This window comes from Hyla sarda, chromosome 2 (genome assembly GCF_029499605.1).
Source record: "Hyla sarda isolate aHylSar1 chromosome 2, aHylSar1.hap1, whole genome shotgun sequence".
Lineage (NCBI taxonomy): Eukaryota > Metazoa > Chordata > Amphibia > Anura > Hylidae > Hyla > Hyla sarda.
In genome coordinates this window covers 70,094,332-70,115,414 of record NC_079190.1, presented here as the reverse complement: position 1 = coordinate 70,115,414, position 21,083 = coordinate 70,094,332, and the positions used below count along the sequence as shown (strand labels likewise).

The window sequence follows — 21,083 nt, the reverse complement described above, 5'->3', positions numbered from 1 at the left end:
TGGATAACAGTATAGCAAGATAAGAAGCTTGATAAGGAGAAAGAAGCATTTTTGTCTAATAAAATATTTTACAGAGTTTCTTATATTTCCTTGTACTACTGATCTTAGTAAAGTTAGTTGAAACAACAGTGTTTATTTATTATTTTATTTATTGAAATATAAAAATATCACCCCTTGTTTATAGTGTTAGCACCTTTCTGCAGCATCTCACTGCTAGACAGCTCTTCTATAGATAATATTGGTACTATTCAATAGGGCTTGTTGTCCCTATACAATCTGAATCTGACTAGATGCTGGCAGACTATGTAGGGACTGTCACGTGTCAATGTATTCATACATATTCTGGAGGAATAACAGAGAAATAGCACACATAGTTCCAAGAAAAGATGCTCCAGAATAGATATTTTTGGGGTAAGTATTCTCAAAGGAATTGGTACATATACTATATGCACTTTCTGCCATGTCAATCCGTTAATGTAGTTACATAATGTAGATGAACTTCAATCAAATGGCCTCCAGACATTTTACAAAAATATATGTTAAAGGGGTACTCCACTCCCCAGCATTCAGAACATTTTGTTCCGAATGCCGGGAGCGGGCTTCGGTGGTCACCACGCCCCCTAGTGATGTCACGCTCCACCCCTTGTGACAACGTATTTACTAAAACTCACTCATGGTTGGTGATAGCACCAGAGGCTCCACCATACTTACACATCTGGTTAACTTTTTAGCAAGTTCAGCATATCACACCTAGCTCAGATTGTTTTACATTAGTAGCATACCAACCTTATGTGCCATCTCCAGGGGCTCTCCACCTTTGATGAGGATGCCATTCTGTGCAGCCACTCCAGTACCCACCATCACAGCAGTGGGAGTAGCCAGGCCTAAAGCACAGGGACAGGCAATAGACAGCACAGTGATGGCCGTCTGGAAGCCAACCCGAATGATAATCTCAGCCTTTGAGATGGTTTTACTGTAATCCTGAAAGTAGATGAATGAAATCATTAACACAGGAACCTGACTTGGAACCATGAAACAGTAAATGGATAGTGCTAGCGTTGAGCATTAAGAATATAAATAATTTATGAATATATAATACTCAGCTGAGAATCACCTAGCATATAAGACTAGCGTACCAGCTGGACAGTACCCTAACCTGGAAAGTGGGGTAGGGCTTACGTACTACAGAGGCTGGCCATACGGCTACATGGGTCCCTTCGAGAGAGGAGGCCCAGCCCCAGTTGGTTCCATTCATTTTTCTACTGGTTAATAAAAAACTCTGCATAACTCTTCTCTAGTTATGTGCATTGTCAGAACATTAATGTATGGGGGAGCTGACTATCATTACTTCTTCTATGTAAGTCACTGAACAGAGGGTTTCACTTGGAAAGACTGGAACACATTGCCTACTTTTTGCTGACAAACAAAGGTGGTAAAGGACCATTATATAGTGCCTATGGTTTTCATTTCCACCATAATGACATTGATAATTGAACCTCAATAAAAGGACCAGGAAGCAACATCATCTATGTCCAATCCCAGGTGGTTACATTATAACAAACAGGCAACCATAAAGCCTCATGAAACACCCAGCAGAGCCATCATAAAATAAAGTGCCATGACACTTTCCTGGCACCACTGACAGTTTTGGGCACAAGCAGGGGTCACAGTGGTCAGACTCCGACTGGACAGACAATGATAGCATATCCCAGCATTATGTCTGTCATGAGAGACTGTAAGGCAGTGATCACGGAGGAAGATAAAACAATTTAATCTGAAGACAGGAAAATCGAATTCAAGACATGAGAAAAGGTTATAAGAAACTTGGACAATAAAATGTCAGAAGATGACTTGAAAATCTAGAAGGAGGAAGATGTATACCGTATATACTCGAGTATAAGCCGACCCAAATATAAGCCGAGGCTCCTAATTTCACCCCAAAAACCCAGGAAAAGTTATTGACTCGACTATAAGCCTAGGGTGGGAAATACATCATCCCACCTGTCATCATCCAGACCCCAGTCATCACCACCCTGTCATTTTCACCCCCCCCATCATCATCACCCTGTCATCATCCCCCCCTGTCATCATCCAGACCACTGTAATCATTCCGCCCGCTTCGTCATCACCGCCTGTCAATTCCTTCATCAGTGGTCTTCAACCTGCGCACCTCCAGATGTTGCAAAACTACAACTCCCAGCATGCCTGGACAGCCATCGGCTGTCCGGGCATGCTGGGAGTTGTAGTTTTGAAACATCTGGAGGTCCACAGGTTGAAGACCACTGCGGCCTTCGTCACCATCCAGACCCCCCTTTAGTTTTCTACTCACCTCCCCTCGGTGGGAAGGAAGGGTGAGCTGGTCCGGGCCATCTATGCTGCAGGGACCGTCCGGTGGGGAGGGTTAGTCGTTCAAGGCTGTCCATTTTCACTGGGAGGCCCTCTTCTCCGCTTCACGCCTGCCCCGAACTAGTGACGTTGCCTAGACAACGCACAGGGACGTTCATGCGCAGGTACGTCTGCTGCGCACGGACGTCCCTGTGCGCTAGCGTCAAGGCAACGTCACTAGGCCGGGGCAGGCCCGGAGCGGAGAAGAGGGGCTCCCGGTGAAAATGGACAGCCCGGAACGACTAACCCTCCCCACCGGACGGTCCCTGCAGCATAGATGGCCCGGACCAGCTCACCCTTCCTTCCCACCGAGGGGAGGTGAGTAGAAAACTAAAGGGGGGTCTGGATGATGATGAAGGCCGCAGTGGTCTTCAACCTGCAGACCTCCAGAGGTTTCAAAACTACAACTCCCAGCATGCCCGGACAGCCGATGGCTGTCCGGGCATGCTGGGAGTTGTAGTTTTGCAACATCTGGAGGTCCGCAGGTTGAAGACCACTGAGAAGGGATTGACAAGCGGAGAGTTCACTCGAGTATAAGCCGAGGGGGGTGTTTTCAGCACGAAAAATCGTGCTGAAAACTGGGCTTATACTCGAGTATATACGGTACGTTAAAACGAGTTAAGGACGGAGCTGAATGTTTAGGTTTTTCATGAAAAGATAAAGTAGCTGTAACTTACTGGGAAATACTTTAGTATGACATCAAAATTCACAAAGCCAACGGTGGTCCATCCGATCAATGTCACAATAGAAATGCTGATTATAAAAGGAACAAAGTAACCACTTATTCTATCTGCCAGCTGCTGGATTGGTGCCTGCAGAGTGAGAGAGACAAATAACCTGCTTGAAGTGGCATTTCTAACTACACAAAACTGTATCAGACTTTCATCCAGCCAAGTATTGTTACACAAGTGTCTGCAGCACTTTTGGTTTTTACCTTGGACATCTGAGCCTCTTCTACTAGCTTTACAATTTGGGCCAGGGTAGTGTCAGAGCCCACGTGAGTTGCTTCTACAAGGACTGATCCATGTGCATTAATGGATCCAGCAATGACTATGCTCCCTGGCTTCTTTCTGACAGGCATAGGCTCACCTAGAAGTCAAACAGGGAAATACAAAAAGTGAGTTACATGTCGCCTTAATGTGGTGACCATTGCTTGATATATGCTATTCATCGGCTGGGGCTGAGATAACTACCCAAGTGTCCCCCTTTTCTACATCTTGAAAATTATAAGAATTATATAAATAAACAACAGTTCTCTAATATGTTTCCAGACCTTACATAAATGCTGGGCCAAATCTGTGTAGCCAGCAGTTATCCGCTCCTGACTTTCCTATTAAACCCTCATTACATTATGTTTTTTGCTTACACATAATGTATATAACAGAGAAAGCTTCCAACATCAGCTTTATATTAAGGCTTTAATGGATGTGGCAGCCGTCCCCCATAGACTGATATGGGATCTGTTAATAGGATATACTGTTAGTTTTTCCATGATGTATCTGTTAAATAGATGATGTTGTGATGCCCCAGTATGGAATATAGTCCCGTATAGTACTTAGGCCCTGTCAGGTTGGGTCCCTCTGTGTCCTAGGGGCTCTCCTGCAGTGTCTTCACCATTGCGTTATCTGTATATTAGGTACAAAGGACCTTTAAGGACCTTTGAGTTAGTCACATGATGTTGTTGTCACATGTTTGTTACCCAGGGAGCACCAGCTAACCAGGTGACCTGAAGCTTGATCTATGGGCTCCTTGCACAGCCCCCCATTATAAGGAAGGGAGGAGCTGCAATCTGCCTCCTTTGCTATTTCTGTGAGATACAGTAAGGACCAGACATCTCAGAGCCAGTGTCCAGCACACCTGTAGGCCTCAAGCCTAACCTGCAGCCACATGTCAGTAAGTCAAGTCCTCTCTGTCTGCTGTCACTACCTACAGTCAAGTCTATTATAGTCAGCGTGGCTGAGTTGAAGTCTGTCCAAACACTGCAAGTCCCAGAAAGCTGCAAGGTCCCCTCCGTGTTAGGGTGCTTTCACACTATGAAGGTCACCCATTAATAAACATACGTTATTATGTATTGTTAACGGACATTTAATAACGGGTGAAGTAACGGATGCTAACGGCTGAATAATGTCTGTCCAAATAATGGGCATATTCATCCATTAAGACCCGTTATAACATCCCTTAGGTACGGACGTTTTAACACCTCTGCCTACAGACTCCCACAGCCAGGACTACTACTACTCCCATCATAGAACAGACTTGTTTCCATGATGGGAGTAGTAGTTCCCTGTCTGCAGGAGTCTGCTGGTGGCTGGGGAGGTTACATTAGTGTTTGTACTACTACCCCCATCATGGAACAGAGTCTGTTCCATGATGGGGGTTGTAGTAGAGGTGCTGAGGGATTGATCGCACTGGGTCTCACTTATGACACCCAATCCGATGAGAAGTTATTAAGAGGGGGGCGGGCGGCATGGTCCGCAACCCTGCAATGTACACAATGTATTTTTTACTTTCATTTTTAAATTCCCCGCAGTGAGCCCTGAATGGCCGGTACTGAGGAGCCAATCAGGGATTCCAGCTGGGTTTTTAAAATGGACAATGTGAGGGGACATATGTATATTAAAAGTGTTGCGGGGGGCAAGATATATAGCACTTCAGGGGGGGGCATAGAGCGCTATATATATATCATTAATAAAAATATAACCCCCGCCAGCGCATTAATAAAAATATGACCCCCGCCAGCGCATTAATAAAAATATGACCCCCGCTAGCGCATTAATAAAAATATGACCCCAGCGCATTTATATGTATACATCTATACCCCCGCCAGAGCATAATGTGACCCCCGCCGGCGCATTTGTCTTAATTTTCCATTGCAGCGCTATATGTGAATGGTATATCTATCAGAACGCATCCAGCAGCCGCCGGCCAGATGATCCTGACAGATATACAGTACTATTCATTCATAGCGCGGCAGCTGCATATGTATATCGAAGCGCTGTGGGGGGCAGATAATGCTATATGTCTGCCCCCCCCCAGCACATCTATATACATATGCAGCCGCCGGCGCTATGAATGAATAGTATATCTGTCAGGATCATCTGGCCGGCGGCTGCTGGATGCGTTCTGATACCATTCACATATAGTGCTGCAATGGAAAATTAAGACAAATGCGCCGGCGGGGTCACATTATGCGCTGGCATATACATATGTCCCCTCACGTTGTCCATTTTAAAAACCCCACTGGGATCCCTGATTGGCTCCTCGGTACCGGCCATTCAGGGCTCCCAACGGGGAATTTAAAAATGAAAGTGGGGAATTACTACTACCATCATGGAAACAAGTCTGTTCCATGATGGGAGTAGTAGTAGTCCCTCAGCACTGCAGGAGTCTGCTGATATCACCTCTTCTGAGCATGCTCAGTAAAAATAACGTCAGTTATAATAACGGGCATTAAAGGGTCTATTTACTGACGTCCATTGGCCATAGACTTCAATGTTAAAAATAAAGGCCATTAATTTACCCGTTTCTTGTGACGGGCGAAAAATTAGTGCATGTCACGTTATTTCTCCCGTCACAACTAACGTCCGTTAGTCATGACGGGCTATAACGGGTGATAACGGGTGATAACGGGTAAACGAAAAAACCCATTGACTTGAATGGGGTTGTTTAACCCCTTAAGGACCAAGGACGTACCGGTACGTCCTTGGTCCTGCTCTTCTGATATAACGCGGGGTTACACAGTAACCCCGCGTCATATCATGGCGGGCCCGGTGTCATAGTGAAGCCGGGACCCGCCTCTAATAGGGCGCAGCGCCGATCGCGGCACCGCGTGCTATTAACCCTTTAGCCGCGCGCTCAGAGCTGAGCCGCGCGGCTAAAAGTGAAAGTGAAAGTTCCCGACTAGCTCAGTCGAGCTGTTCGGGATAGCCCGAACAGCTGACAGGACAGTGGGAGGGCCCCTTCCTGCCTCCTCGCTGTCCGATCGCCGAATGACTGCCCAGTGCCTGAGATCCAGGCATGAGCAGTCATGCGGCAGAATCGTTGATCACTGGTTTCTTATGAGAAACCAGTGATCAACATAGAAGATCAGTGTGTGCAGTGTTATAGGTCCCTATGGGACCTATAACACTGCAAAAAAAAAGTGAAAAAAAAAAGTGAATAAAGATCATTTAACTCCTCCCCTATTAAAAGTTTGAATCACCCCCCTTTTCCAATAAAAAAAAAAACACAGTGTAAATAAAAATAAAAATAAACATATGTGGTATCACCGCGTGCGGAAATGTCCGAATTATAAAAATATATCATTAATTAAATCGCTCGGTCAATGGCGTGCGCGCAAAAAAATTCCAAAGTCCAAAATAGTGCATTTTTCAATAAGTGATCAATAAGTCCTATCAATGCAAAAATGGTACCGTTAAAAACTTCAGATCACGGCGCAAAAAATGAGCCCTCATACCGCCCCATACACGGAAAAATAAAAAAGTTATAGGGGTCAGAAGATGACAATTTTAAACGTATTAATTTTCCTGCATGTAGTTATGATTTTTTCCAGAAGTACGACAAAATCAAACCTATATAAGTAGGGTATCATTTTAATCGTATGGACCTACAGAATACATATCAGGTGTCATTTTTACCGAAAAATGTACTACGTAGAAACGAAAGCCCCCAAAAGTTACAAAACAGCGTTTTTTTTTCAATTTTGTCGCACAATGATTTTTTTTCCCGCTTCACCATAGATTTTTGGGCAAAATGACTGACGTCATTACAAAGTAGAATTGGTGGCGCAAAAAATAAGCCATCATATGGATTTTTAGGTGTAAATTTGAAAGAGTTATGATTTTTTAAAGGCAAGGAGCAAAAAACGAAAATGCAAAAACGGAAAAACCTCCGGTCCTTAAGGGGTTAACAGGCGTTAATAATTATTTTTCAAACGTACGTTTATTAACGGTTGAACTTCATAGTGTGAAAGCAGCCTTACTGGCCACCTCTCTGGGATCCTGGCCTTACTGTAAAGACTGTTTGTCTACCTCAGTAAAACTACTGTTAACTCTGACCTACTATCGTTCGGGTGATTATCAGGAAAACCAAGCTCTGGCGTCACGAACATTTAGGGGTTAATACCATCTGCCCCTGGGCTATAACATCTGCCCCATACACCTTATCGTACCCCCTTGGCACACAACAATGTTATTACCTTGTGGTAATGGGTGGCGATATTGGGCATCATTGTAAGACATCTATAACCTATAGGCTTTATTGCAGGGAGTATGTCAAAAAAGCGCTAGCACTTCACTGGGGTGACAAAGACAAGTTTCGCAGATGTGCGGTAATAACTTTTTATTTTCCAATGTACAAGGTATACATGGACAATATCAGTTATACAGTTATTTGGTGCCCCAGACAACGCGTTTCTAGAGGGGATTGCTCTATTCGTCAGGTCCGTTATATTGCTGTATGGTGTGTGTATTTATACAGTGGAGGGGCTTCAAATTTTCAAAGATGGCGGGTAACTGAGGTCACTGGGGGCTGGTCTAAGATGTCAGTTCCTGTGACCTCTGGTAGGGATTTGCTGAAGGCTTAAATAGGGTTTACCTATAACATAGAGGAAATTTCTCCATAGAAATCAATAGGCCAGTTTGGGTCTATGGTAAGTTGCACTGAGCTTTACTTTAAGCTAAGCAGCTATGGGTATGCCACAAGCTGCTTGAAACGGCCAGCAGGGGCCAGCACCGTACTGGAGATTGGCTGCTGAGTTGAGGATACTTTTGTGAATTGGTTTTGTATGTGGATGTGGTGGGGGTGTTTAACCTGTTGGGGGCGGAGGGCGTACAGGTACTTCAGGACAGAGGGTGGCGGGGACCGGGATGACTGCTGATATCTATCACCAGGCATCCCATGGCAATGCCTATGGGGGTCCTGAGACCCCCCATTTCGGCAATCGCCGCAAATCGATGGTCAATTCAGACTGGTGATTTATGGCGATTCCGGTAAGTGATCTTCACTGTGGCCTTCTAACAGTTGCAAAACTACAACTCGCCCCCCCCCTCCCCCACCATGTGAATGTACAGGGTACATTCACACGGGCGGGGGTTTACAGTGGGTTTCCGTCTACAAGTCTGAGCTGCGGCAAATTTTCCATCGGAAAACTCACTGTGAACCCCCGCCTGTGTGAATGTACCCTAAAAACACTACACTACACTAACACAAAATAAAAAGTAAAACTCTACATATCCATATACACCCCCTTACACGCCCCCCCCCCCCCCCCAATTAAAATGAAAAACGTTTCATACAGCAGTGTTTCCTAAACGGAGCCTCCAGCTGTTGCAAAACAACAACTCCCAGTATTTCTGGACAGCCATTGACTGTCCTGGCAGACTGGGAGTCTTGCAACAGCTGGAGGCACCCTGTTTGGGAAACACTGCTGTAGGGTTTTGGTGGAGACAAGCCCCATCCTTTTATCTGGGTCCGCCCCTATTGCAAATTCCTCATTTAGTCCTCAAATGTGCATGGCTCTCTCTCACTTCAGAGCCCTGTCATATTTCAAGGCAACAGTTTAGGGCCACATATGGGTTATTTCGGTACTCGGGAGAAATTGCGTTACAAATTTTGGGGGGATTTTTCTCCTTTTACCCCTTATGAAAAGGTAAAGTTGGGGGCTACACCAGCATGTTAGTGTAAAAAAATTTAACATTTTACACTAACATGCTGGTGTCGCCCCATACTTTTCATTTTCACAAGAGGTAAAAGGAGAAAAAGACCGCCAAAATTTCTAATGCAATTTCTTCTGAGTACGGAAATACCCCATATGTGGACGCAAAATGCTTTGCGGACGAACTACATGGCTCAGGATTGAGAGAGCGCCATGTACATTTGAGGCCTAAATTGGTGATTTGCAGAGGTGGCTGATCGTTACAGCGGTTCTGACATAAATGCAAAAAAAACACCAACATGTGACCCCATTTTGGAAACTACACCTCTCACGGAATGTAACAAGTGGTATAGTGAGCCTTAACACCCAACAGGTTTTCGTTAATTTTCATTAAATTTGGACATGAACATTAAAAGTGTGTTGTTTCCCCTCCCCCCCCTGAAATGCTGGTGTTACCCCAAAGGAAAAAAGCCTCCCAAAATTTGTAACACCATTTTTTCCTGAGTATGGAAATACCCCATATGTGGATGTAAAATGCTCTGCCAGAACAGTGGACCCGCCCACATGTGACCCCATTTTGGAAACTACACCCCTCACGTAATGTAATAAGGGGTGCACTGAGCATTTACGCCCCACAGGTGTCTGACAGATTTTTTGAACAGTGGTCCTAAAAATGAAAATTTTTATTTTTCATTTGCACAGCCTACAGTTCCAAAGATCTGTCAAACGCCAGTGGGGTGTAAATGCTCAGTGCATCCCCTTATAAAATTCTGTGAGGGGTGTAGTTTCCAAAATGGGGTCACATGTGGGGGAGTCCACTGTTCTGGCACCACGGAGGGGGGGGGGGGCTTTGTAAACGCACATGGCCCCTGACTTCCCTTCTAACCAAATTCTCTCTCCAAAAGCGCAATGGCACTCCTTCTCTTCTGAGCATTGTAGTTTGCCCACAGAGCACTTTACATCCACACATGGGGTATTTCCGTACTCAGAATAAATTGGGTTACAAATTTTTGGAGGCTTTTTCTATTACCCCTTGTGAAAATTAAACATTTGGGGTAACACCAGCATTTTATTGAAAACATTTTTATTTTTTATTTTTACAGCCCAATTTAATGAAAGTTTGGCAATCACCTGTGGGGTGTTAAGGCTCACTGTACCCCTTGTCACGTTCCTTGAGGGGTGTAGTTTCCATAACAGTACGCCATGTGTTTTTTTTTTTACTGTTCTGTCACCATAGGGACTTCCTTAATGCGACATGCGCACCAAAAACCATTTCAGCAAAATTCTCTCTCCAAAATCCCATTGTCGCTCCTTCCCTTCTGAGCCCTCTAGTGCACCCACAGAGCAATTTACATCCACATATGAGGTATTTCCTTACTCAAGAGAAATGGGGTTACAAATTTTTTTTTGGGGGGGGGGATTATCTCCTATTACTCTTTGTGAAAATGAAAAGTTTGGGGTAACACCAGCATTTTAGTGTTAAAAATCTAATTTTTCATTTTCACGTCCTACTTTAACGAAAGTTCGTCAATCACCTGTGTGGTGTTAAGGCTCACTGTACCCCTATGTTACATTCCTTGAGGGTGTAGTTTCCAAAATTATATGCCATGTGTGTTTTTTTTTTTTACTGTTCTGGTATCATGGGGGCTTCCTAAATGGGACATGCCCCCCAAAAACCATTTCAGCAAAATTCGCTCTCCAAAATACGATTGTCGCTCCTTCCCTTCTGAGCCCTCTACTGCACCCACTTTACCTCCACATATGAGGTATTTCCTTACTCGAGAGAAAATTAATTACACGCTTTGGGGGCCTTTTTACCTTTTACCCTTTGTAAAAATGGGGCTACAATAACATTTTAGTGTTAAAAAAAATGGAGATTTAGATTTTTCTCCTCCATTTTGCTGCTATTCCTGTGAAACGCCTAAATGGTTAACAAACTTTTTGAATGTTATTTTGAATATTTTGAGGGGTGCAGTTTTCATAATCGGGTCCATAATAGGGGATTTACAACATAAAGACCCTCATATTCACAACTAAAAACTTAACTAGTCCCTGAAAAATTCAGATTTTGAAATTTTCGGGAAAAATTGGAAAATTGCTGCTATAATTTGAAGCCCTGTGAGGTCTTCAAAAAGGAAAACCATGTCAACTTTATGATGCAAACATAAAGTTAACATATTGTATATGTGAATCAATATATAAATTTATTTGACATGTCCCTTTTCCTTACAAGCAGAGAGCTTCAAAGTTGGAAAAATGCTAAATGTTCAAATTTTTCACCAAGAAATGATGAAAGTATCGACGTAAATTTACCACTAACATAAAGTAGAATATGTCACGAAAAAACAGTCTCTGAATCAAATTTATAAGTAAAAGCATCCCAAAGTTATTAATGCATAACGTGATAGAGGTCAAATTTGCAAAAAATGCTTCTGTCCTTAGGGTTATAATGGGCTCCGTCCCCAAGGGGTTAAGGATGTGGGAGGGGGGGGGGGGGGGGGAGAATGGAATGGTGAAACGGTGCATAGAGGTCACATTGCATTATCACATTGGTAGGTAAGAAACCTACCACATTACCTACCAATGTGATAATGCAATGTGACCTCTATGCACCGTTTCACCATTCCGTTAACATGCAGAGGCACAAGCTCCCCTACCTCTTCCCCCCACCACATCCACATACAAAACCCATTCACAAAAAAGTATCCTCAACTCAGCAGCCAATCTCCAGTACGGTGCTGGCCGTTTCAAGCAGCTAGAGTTAAAGATTACACTTGCAGCTTGGTTCAATCGCTGAGCACCTTCTGTCTCCCATCCAGCTCTCTGCCATACCCAGAGCTACTTAGCTTAAATTAAAGCTCAGTGCAACTTGCCAGAGACCCAAATGGGCCTACTGATATCTATAGGGAAAATTCCTCTATGTTATAGTTAAACCCTATTTAAGCCTCCAGCAAATCCCTCCCAGAGGTCACAGGAACTGACATCATAGACCAGCCCCCAGTGACCTCAGTTACCCGCCATCTTTGAAAATTTGAAACCCCTCCACTGTATAAATACACACACCATACAGCAATATAACGGACCTGACGAAGAGAGCAATCCCCTCTGGAAACACGTTGTACTGGGCACCAAAAAACTGTATAACTGATATTGTCCATGTATACCTTGTACATTGGAAAATAAAAAGTTATTACAGCACATCTGCGAAGTTTGTCTTTGTCACCCCAGTGAAGCGCTACAGAAGAAGTCGGATTTTGTCAGGGACACCCACAACCTGCCTCCAGCCTATAGGCTTTATTGCCATTATTTTAATAAATAAGTCATAAAAAGCCATTGAAAAGCTCAGGAGATACCGTATGTGTATAACAGATGTCTGTGACAGATGCCAAAAATGGTATGGAATAACATTCTATCCTGCAGTGTCAAGTAAAAAAAAAATGTATACATTAAACATATACGTTTTTTTTATTCTTAACATAGTTGCCTATGGGCGACAAATGCACTATTTTTCGCCCAAAGGCAACCATGTTAAGAAGAAACAAAAACGTATATGTTTAATGTATACATTATTTTTTTTACTTGACACTGCAGGATAGAATGTTATTCCATACCATTTTGGTTTAGAGTATACTGACATTTACCAGCCAAATAGGACCCAAAGGAACACAGCCTCCGGCTGCCAAAAAGAGAGTCTATGGACACATATAGCGTGTATACCAGGAGCTTTCCCAGTGTACATGCTAAATGAAAAACATAATATAATGTGAATGGTCCCTAACATGTACGTTGTCTTCCAATGTGTAGTTATTTGGAGAAAGCATACAAACAAAATGATACTGTGAGTATGGTTGGTGTTATGTGTAAACTGTAGTCTAGCAATATCACAAGAGGTTGATCTGCTATGCAGCGGATGCATTTCTCTTATTGCTGCAGGGACATTTCCCCAAAACTATAAAAAATAAAAAAATTAAAAATTGTTAAAAGCCTACCAGCCAATAAGACATTAAGAAGGGTTGGAAGAGCCACATGTTCACTCCTCACAACAGTACAGACTTAGTAAAAACTCAACATGTCTGCAAAGCCAGAAATAGGCTGCTTTCTCACTATATGATTTCTCAGTTTTAAAGACCAGTTATAATGTTCCGTTAAGGAAACAATTAAAACCGTCCATTAAACAGCCCTTACAAAATCAGATATATGGCTGTTACAAAATCCCAGCCAAGGCTATGGGATTTTGTGATTAGCCGTTATGACCCGTTAATGCCAGTTATGAATAACGGACGTTATTTTGTGAAAAAAACGGTACATGCACTAAATCTCTCCCGTCACAAAATAATGTCCGTAATTCATAACAGGCATTGACGGGTCATAACGGCTAATCACAAAATCCCATAGACTTGACTGGGATTTTGTAACGGCCGTATGGGATTTTGTAAGGGCTGTTTAATGGACGGTTTTAAGGGTCACCTTAACGGAACATTATAAAGGGTCTTTAAAACTGAGAAATTATAAAGCGTGAAAGCAGCCATAGACTGATAATGACTGTGATGTCATAGACCGATAATGACTGTGATGCCATAGACTGATAATGACTGTGATGTCATAGACTGATAATGACTGTGATGTCATAGACTGATAATGACTGTGATGTCATAGACTGATAATGACTGTGATGTCATAGACTGATAATAACTGTGATGTCATAGACTGATAATGACTGCGATGTCATAGACTGATAATGACTGTGATGTCATAGACTGATAATGACTGTGATGTCATAGACTGATAATGACTGCGATGTCATAGACTGATAATGACTGTGATGTCATAGACCGATAATGACTGAGATGTCATAGACCGATAATGACTGAGATGTCATAGACTGATAATGACTGAGATGTCATAGACTGATAAAGACTGTGATGTCATAGACTCATAATGACTGTGATGTCATAGACTCATAATGACTGTGATGTCATAGACTGATAATGACTGTGATGTCATAGACTTATAATGACTGTGATGTCAGACTGATAATGACTGTGATATAATAGACTGATAATGACTGTGATATAATAGACTGATAATGACTGTGATGTCATAGACTGATAATGACTGTGATGTCATAGACTGATAGTGACTGTGATATAATAGACTGATAATGACTGTGATGTCATAGACTGATAATGACTGATGTCATAGACTGATAATGACTGTGATGTCATAGACTGATAATGACTGTGATGTCATAGACTGATAATGACTGTGATGTCATAGACTGATAATGACTGTGATGTCATAGACTGATAATGACTGTGATGTCATAGACTGATAATGACTGTGATATAATAGACTGATAATGACTGTGATATAATAGACTGATAATGACTGTGATATAATAGACTGATAATGACTGTGATGTCATAGACTGATAATGACTGTGATGTCATAGACTGATAATGACTGTGATGTCATAGACTGATAATGACTGTGATATAATAGACTGATAATGACTGTGATGTCATAGACTGATAATGACTGTGATGTCATAGACTGATAATAACTGTGATGTCATAGACTGATAATGACTGTGATGTCATAGACTGATAATGACTGTGATGTCATAGACTGATAATGACTGTGATGTCATAGACTGATAATGACTGTGATGTCATAGACTGATAATGACTGTGATGTCATAGACTGATAATGACTGTGATGTCATAGACTGATAATGACTGGGATGTCATAGACTGATAATGACTGTGATATAATAGACTGATAATGACTGTGATGTCATAGACTGATAATGACTGTGATGTCATAGACTGATAATAACTGTGATGTCATAGACTGATAATGACTGTGATGTCATAGACTGATAATGACTGTGATGTCATAGACTGATAATGACTGTGATGTCATAGACTGATAATGACTGTGATGTCATAGACTGATAATGACTGTGATGTCATAGACTGATAATGACTGGGATGTCATAGACCGATAATGACTGTGATGCCATAGACTGATAATGACTGCGATGTCATAGACTGATAATGACTGTGATGTCATAGACTGATAATGACTGCGATGTCATAGACTGATAATGACTGCGATGTCATAGACTGATAATGACTGCGATGTCATAGACCGATAATGGCTGAGATGTCATAGACCGATAATGACTGAGATGTCATAGACTGATAATGACTGAGATGTCATAGACTGATAAAGACTGTGATGTCATAGACTCATAATGACTGTGATGTCATAGACTCATAATGACTGTGATGTCATAGACTGATAATGACTGTGATGTCATAGACTTATAATGACTGTGATGTCAGACTGATAATGACTGTGATATAATAGACTGATAATGACTGTGATATAATAGACTGATAATGACTGTGATATAATAGACTGATAATGACTGTGATGTCATAGACTGATAATGACTGTGATGTCATAGACTGATAGTGACTGTGATATAATAGACTGATAATGACTGTGATGTCATAGACTGATAATGACTGATGTCATAGACTGATAATGACTGTGATGTCATAGACTGATAATGACTGTGATGTCATAGACTGATAATGACTGTGATGTCATAGACTGATAATGACTGTGATATAATAGACTGATAATGACTGTGATATAATAGACTGATAATGACTGTGATATAATAGACTGATAATGACTGTGATGTCATAGACTGATAATGACTGTGATGTCATAGACTGATAATGACTGTGATGTCATAGACTGATAATGACTGTGATATAATAGACTGATAATGACTGTGATGTCATAGACTGATAATGACTGTGATGTCATAGACTGATAATGACTGTGATGTCATAGACTGATAATGACTGTGATGTCATAGACTGATAATGACTGTGATGTCATAGACTGATAATGACTGTGATGTCATAGACTGATAATGACTGTGATGTCATAGACTGATAATGACTGTGATGCCATAGACTGATAATGACTGTGATGCCATAGACTGATAATGACTGATGTCATAGACTGATAATGACTTTGATGTCATAGACTGATAATGACTGTGATGTCTCAGGTATTCTAACTAGCAGACGATAAGCAAAGTTTGTCAGCACCCACTTTTCCACTTAGTTGGGGGGCTGTGTTCACCAATAAGCTTCTTCGTTATGATATCTAGTAATGGAAAACCAAATATAAATGTGTAAACCTGTAATGAGAGACTCATCTGCCATAGATGTCCCTTCTATAACTCTTCCATCCACTGGGAACTTTCCCCCAGGTACAACTTTCACAATATCTCCTCTTTGCATCAGCTCCACAGCCACCTGTTCTTCCCTTAAAAAAAGCAGAAACAATGTGAAAACAATGTAACTTGTCTTCAGTGACCTTCTCTCCATGTCACTACACAATACAATGTCCTACAACTATTGGAAAATCAGTTCTTAAAGGGAACCTGTCACAAATTTTCAGCCTATATAACCAGCATCAACGTGTAAGAAAATATCCCACCTCTTACCATGTATTAGATGTGTGCAGTCCAATCCGTATATGTAAAGAAATTGACCTTTATAATCAATATGCACAATATGTAAATTGCCTTCAACTAGTCATTTAAGAAGGTCCTTTCAGCAAGTCACCGTCTCCAGGGCTGTAACCTGTCTGTTGGGGCTTTACGGACAGCGCATGCCCAATAGCAGCTCGCGGTGATCCTTACACTGCTGTGGCTGCTGCTCCTGGGCATGTGCGAGACTTCGGCAACAGCTTGCTGAGATCGGGGCCTGCACTGTCAATCAGGCCCTAACAGCGCTGGTGATCGTGACTACTTGCTGGAGATGTCTGCTGAAAGGACGAGTTACAGGAAATTTGCATATTGCAAGCAACAATTATAAAAGTCCATTTCTTTATATTTATAGATTGGACTTCAGACATCCAATAATGGTGGGAGATGTGATATTTTCATACACTGCATCTTGCTGCTGGTATATATGCTAAACATTTGGGACAGGTTCCCTTTAAGGTGTTTCCTGCTCCAAACATTGTGGTTGCAAATAAGGAAGTAGAGTTCATAAACTGTTAAATATAACCGGAACGCTAAAATATAACTGGTCTGACCATGGAGAGAGTGAGCTCTTTGTTTGTATAAAAAACATATATTTATTGTAATCTTCTTGACATCATGGCAGACAGTACATAAAACAAGAAATCTTAATGTAAAGGCATGAAAAATTACATACTTTTTTTTATCATAAACCAAAGAGAATAATGGCTTTTTAAGAAAGTTAAAGGCTATAGACACTGTGAAAGTATGTTTTAATTATTGTGAATTCAAATAGAGAAAACAGACATGGTCGCACATCTGCCGCACCAGTGTGAACAAGGTATAAAAGCTCATTTACCATGTGATCCCACTCAGACTGGGAGGCTGCCAGAAAGGAAGGGGCCCTGTGCAGCTTCCTGCTAATTTATATAGGGCTGGGCTGAGGGGGAGGGGCAGAGTGCGGACCAAGTAAAAACAACAAAAAAGAGAGGGGATAGAAAACACAATGTGAATTCAAATACAGTAGAGGAAACAGACATGGTCGCACATCCACAACATGCACAATGATCTAATGCTTCTCAGCAACATTTATTAAACTAAAAGGTCATTAGTGTACTTTATGATCATGAAGTGCAAGCCCACTAGCCACGTCATGGCCACCTGTAAGTAGTGGGTCCCTAACGTCCCTAGTATAAAATGGCATAGCACTGGGTGGAGACCACCACCGCCCCAACACCAGTGTCCACAGGGGGAATGACCCACTGGCAGAGCAGCCCCAAAGCCACTCAAACCAGTCCCAGGGCCGCGCCTCCCCATAGACACGGTGCTGTGGCAGCAATGGATGCCACACAGCACCACACCAGTGTGAACAAGGTGTTAAAGCAAACTTACCATGTGCTCCCAGTCAGACTGGGAGGCTACCAGAAAGGAATGTGGATGTGCGACCATGTCTGTTTTCTCTATTTGAAGTCACGTTTTAATTATTGCTTTTTAGTTATTATGGTGCAAAATACATTTACTCCTTAGGTTTTATTAACCCATACAGGACCCAGGGCGTATGGATACACCTTCTGTACCTGGGTCTTACGCCCGTGGGAATTTCAGTCCCCGCCGCGCAAACGGGCGGGGACCGGACCGGTGTGACTGCTGATATCGATGCTGATATATTGTCATCAGACCTCCCCATGTCTGCGATCGGCGCAAATCGCAAGTGAATTCACACTTGCGATTTGCACCTATTCTGGGTCATACGGGTCTATGGTGACTCGGTGACCCGGAATATAAGGGGGATTGCGGTTGTCCATGATACCTACAATCCCCCTGAAGGGATAGGAGTGAGGTGGCAGGGGTGCCACCCCTCCTATCCCTGCTATTGGTGGTCTAGACGCGACCACCAATAGCAGATCGGAGGCGGCGGGTTAACTTTTGTTTTCCCCATTCTGCCCACCCACAATAGGCGGGGCAGAACGGGGAACCGAAGGGGACCGAGCGCCGAAGATCCACTTACTCGCCGGTGGAGGCTGCGGGACGCGATTGGCTGCGGTGATCGTCGCGGGCGGCATGTGATCGGCGCGGACGGAAGTCGGTAAGTTGCCTAGCAACATCTAAAGGGCTACAGTCTGAGACTGTAGCCCTCCAGATGTTGCAAAACTACAACTCCCAGCATGCCCAGACAGCTGTTTGGGCATGCTGGGATTTGCAGTTTTGCAACAGCTGGAGGTCTACAGTTTAGAGACAACTGCACAGTGATCTCTATACTGCCCTCTAGATCTTCCAAAACTACAACTCCTAGCATGCCCACACAGCAGTTTGCTGTCTGTGCATGCTGGGATTTGTAGTTTTGCAACATCTGGAGGTCCAGTTTGGAGATCACATTGCAGTGGTCTATAACTGTAGCCCTCCAGATGTTGCAAAACTGCAAATCCCAGCATGCCCAAACAGCAACAGCTGTCTCGGCATGTTGGGAGTTGTAGTTGCGTAGCTCCAGCTGTTGCATAACTACATTTCCCAGCATCAGTACATGCTGGGAGTTGTAGTTTTGCAACAGCTGGAGGCACACTGGTTGGAAAATACTGAGTTAGGTAACAGAACCTAACTGAAGGTTTTACAACCAGTGTGCCTCCAGCTGTTGTAAAAAAACTACAACTCCCAGCATGCACAGTCTTTCAGTACATGCTGGGAGTTGTAGTTTTGAAACAGCTGGAGGTTTGCCCCCCCATGTGAACGTACAGGGTACATTCACACGGGCAAGTTTACAGTAAGTTTCCTGCTTCAAGTATGAGCTGCAGCAAATTTTTCGCCACAGCGCAAATTTCTAGCGGGAAGCTCACTGTAAACCTCTGCCAGTGCGAACGTACCCTAAAAACACTACACCACACTAACACATAATAAAGGGTAAAACAAAACATATACACCCCCTTACACTGTCCCCATATTGTACGGCAGGGTTTCCAAAACGGAGCCTCCAGCTGTTGCAAAACAACAACTCCCAGCATTTCCGGACAGCCACTGACTGTCCAGGCATGCTGTGAGTTTAGCAACAGCTGGAGGCACCCTGTTTGGGAATCACTGGCGTAGAATACCCCTATGTCCACCCCTATGCAATCCCTAATTTAGTCCTCAAATGCGCATGGTGCTCTCTCACTTCGGAGCCCTGTCGTATTTCAAGGAAACAGTTTAAGGCCACATATGGGGTATTTCCGTAATTGGGAGAAATTGCACTACAAATTTTGGGGGGCTTTTTCTCCTTTTACCCCTTATGAAAAGGAGAAGTTGGGGGCTACACCAGCCTGTTAGTGTAAAAAAATTTACACTAGCATGCTGGTGTTGCCCCATACTTTTTATTTTCACAAGTGTTAAAAGGAAAAAAAGACCCCCAAAATTTGTAACGCAATTTCTCCTGATTACAGAAATACCCCATATGTGGGCGTAAAATGCTCTGCGGGCGCACAACAAGGCTCAGGACTGAGAGCGCACTATGTACATTTGAAGCCTAAATTGGTGATTTGCACAGGGGTGGCTGATTTTACAGCGGTTCTGCCATAAACGCAAAAAAGAAATACCCATATGTGACCCCATTTTGGAAACTACATCCCTCACGGAATGTAACAAGGGGTATAGTGAGCCTTAACACTCCACAGGTGTTTAATGAAAAATCTTCAAAGTTGGATGGAAAAATGAAAAAAATAAAATAAAAATTTCACTAAAACGCTGGTGTTACCCAAAATTTTTCATTTTCACAAGGAAAAATAGGAAAAAAGCCCCCCAAAATGTTAACCCCATTTATTCTGAGTAAGAACATACCCCATATGTGGATGTAAAGTGCTCTGCTGGTGCACCACAATGCTCAGAAGAGAAGGAGCACCATTGGGATTTTGAAGAGAAAATTTGTCCGGAATTGAAGGCCACATGAGTTTACAAAGCCCCCATAGAGCCAGAACAATGGACCCCCCCCCCCCCCCCATGTGATCCCACTTTGGAAACTACACCCCTCATGTAATGTAATCAGGGGTACAGTGAGCATTTACGCCCCACAGGTGTCTGATAGATTTTTGGAACAGTGGTCCGTGAAAATGAAAAATGTAATTTTTCATTTGCACAGCCCACTGTTCCAAAGATCTGTCAAACGCCAGTGGGTGTAAATACTCACTGCACCCCTTATTAAATTCTGTGAGGGATGTAGTTTCCAAAATGGGGTCACATGTGGGGGGGGGGGGGGTCCATTGTTCTGACTCTATGGGAGCTTTGTAAACACACGTGGTCTTCAATTCCGGACAAATTTTCTCTTCAAAATCCCAATGGTGCTCCTTCTCTTCTGAGCATTGTAGCGTGCCAGCAGAGCACTTTACATCCACATATGGGGTATGTTCCACTGTTCTGGCACCACGGGGGGCTTTGTAAACGCACACGGCCCCCGACTTCTATTCCAAACAAATTCTGTCTCCAAAAGCTCAATGGTGCTCCTCCTCTTCTGAGCATTGTAGT

General features: G+C 42.9%; 1 protein-coding gene across 4 annotated transcripts in view; it reads right to left on the bottom strand.

The window, feature by feature from the left end:
- Positions 1–21,083, bottom strand: part of ATP7B (ATPase copper transporting beta) — a 119,044-nt gene that overhangs the window by 22,466 nt on the left and 75,495 nt on the right. For all 4 annotated transcript variants that reach the window (XM_056562030.1, XM_056562027.1, XM_056562029.1 and 1 more), the window contains 4 exons: positions 16,269–16,396; positions 3,320–3,474; positions 3,063–3,197; positions 787–981 (listed from right to left, as the gene is read on the bottom strand). In XM_056562030.1, the coding sequence (XP_056418005.1) occupies positions 787–981; positions 3,063–3,197; positions 3,320–3,474; positions 16,269–16,396 (613 nt within the window). The remainder of the gene's footprint in view (positions 1–786; positions 982–3,062; positions 3,198–3,319; positions 3,475–16,268; positions 16,397–21,083) is intronic.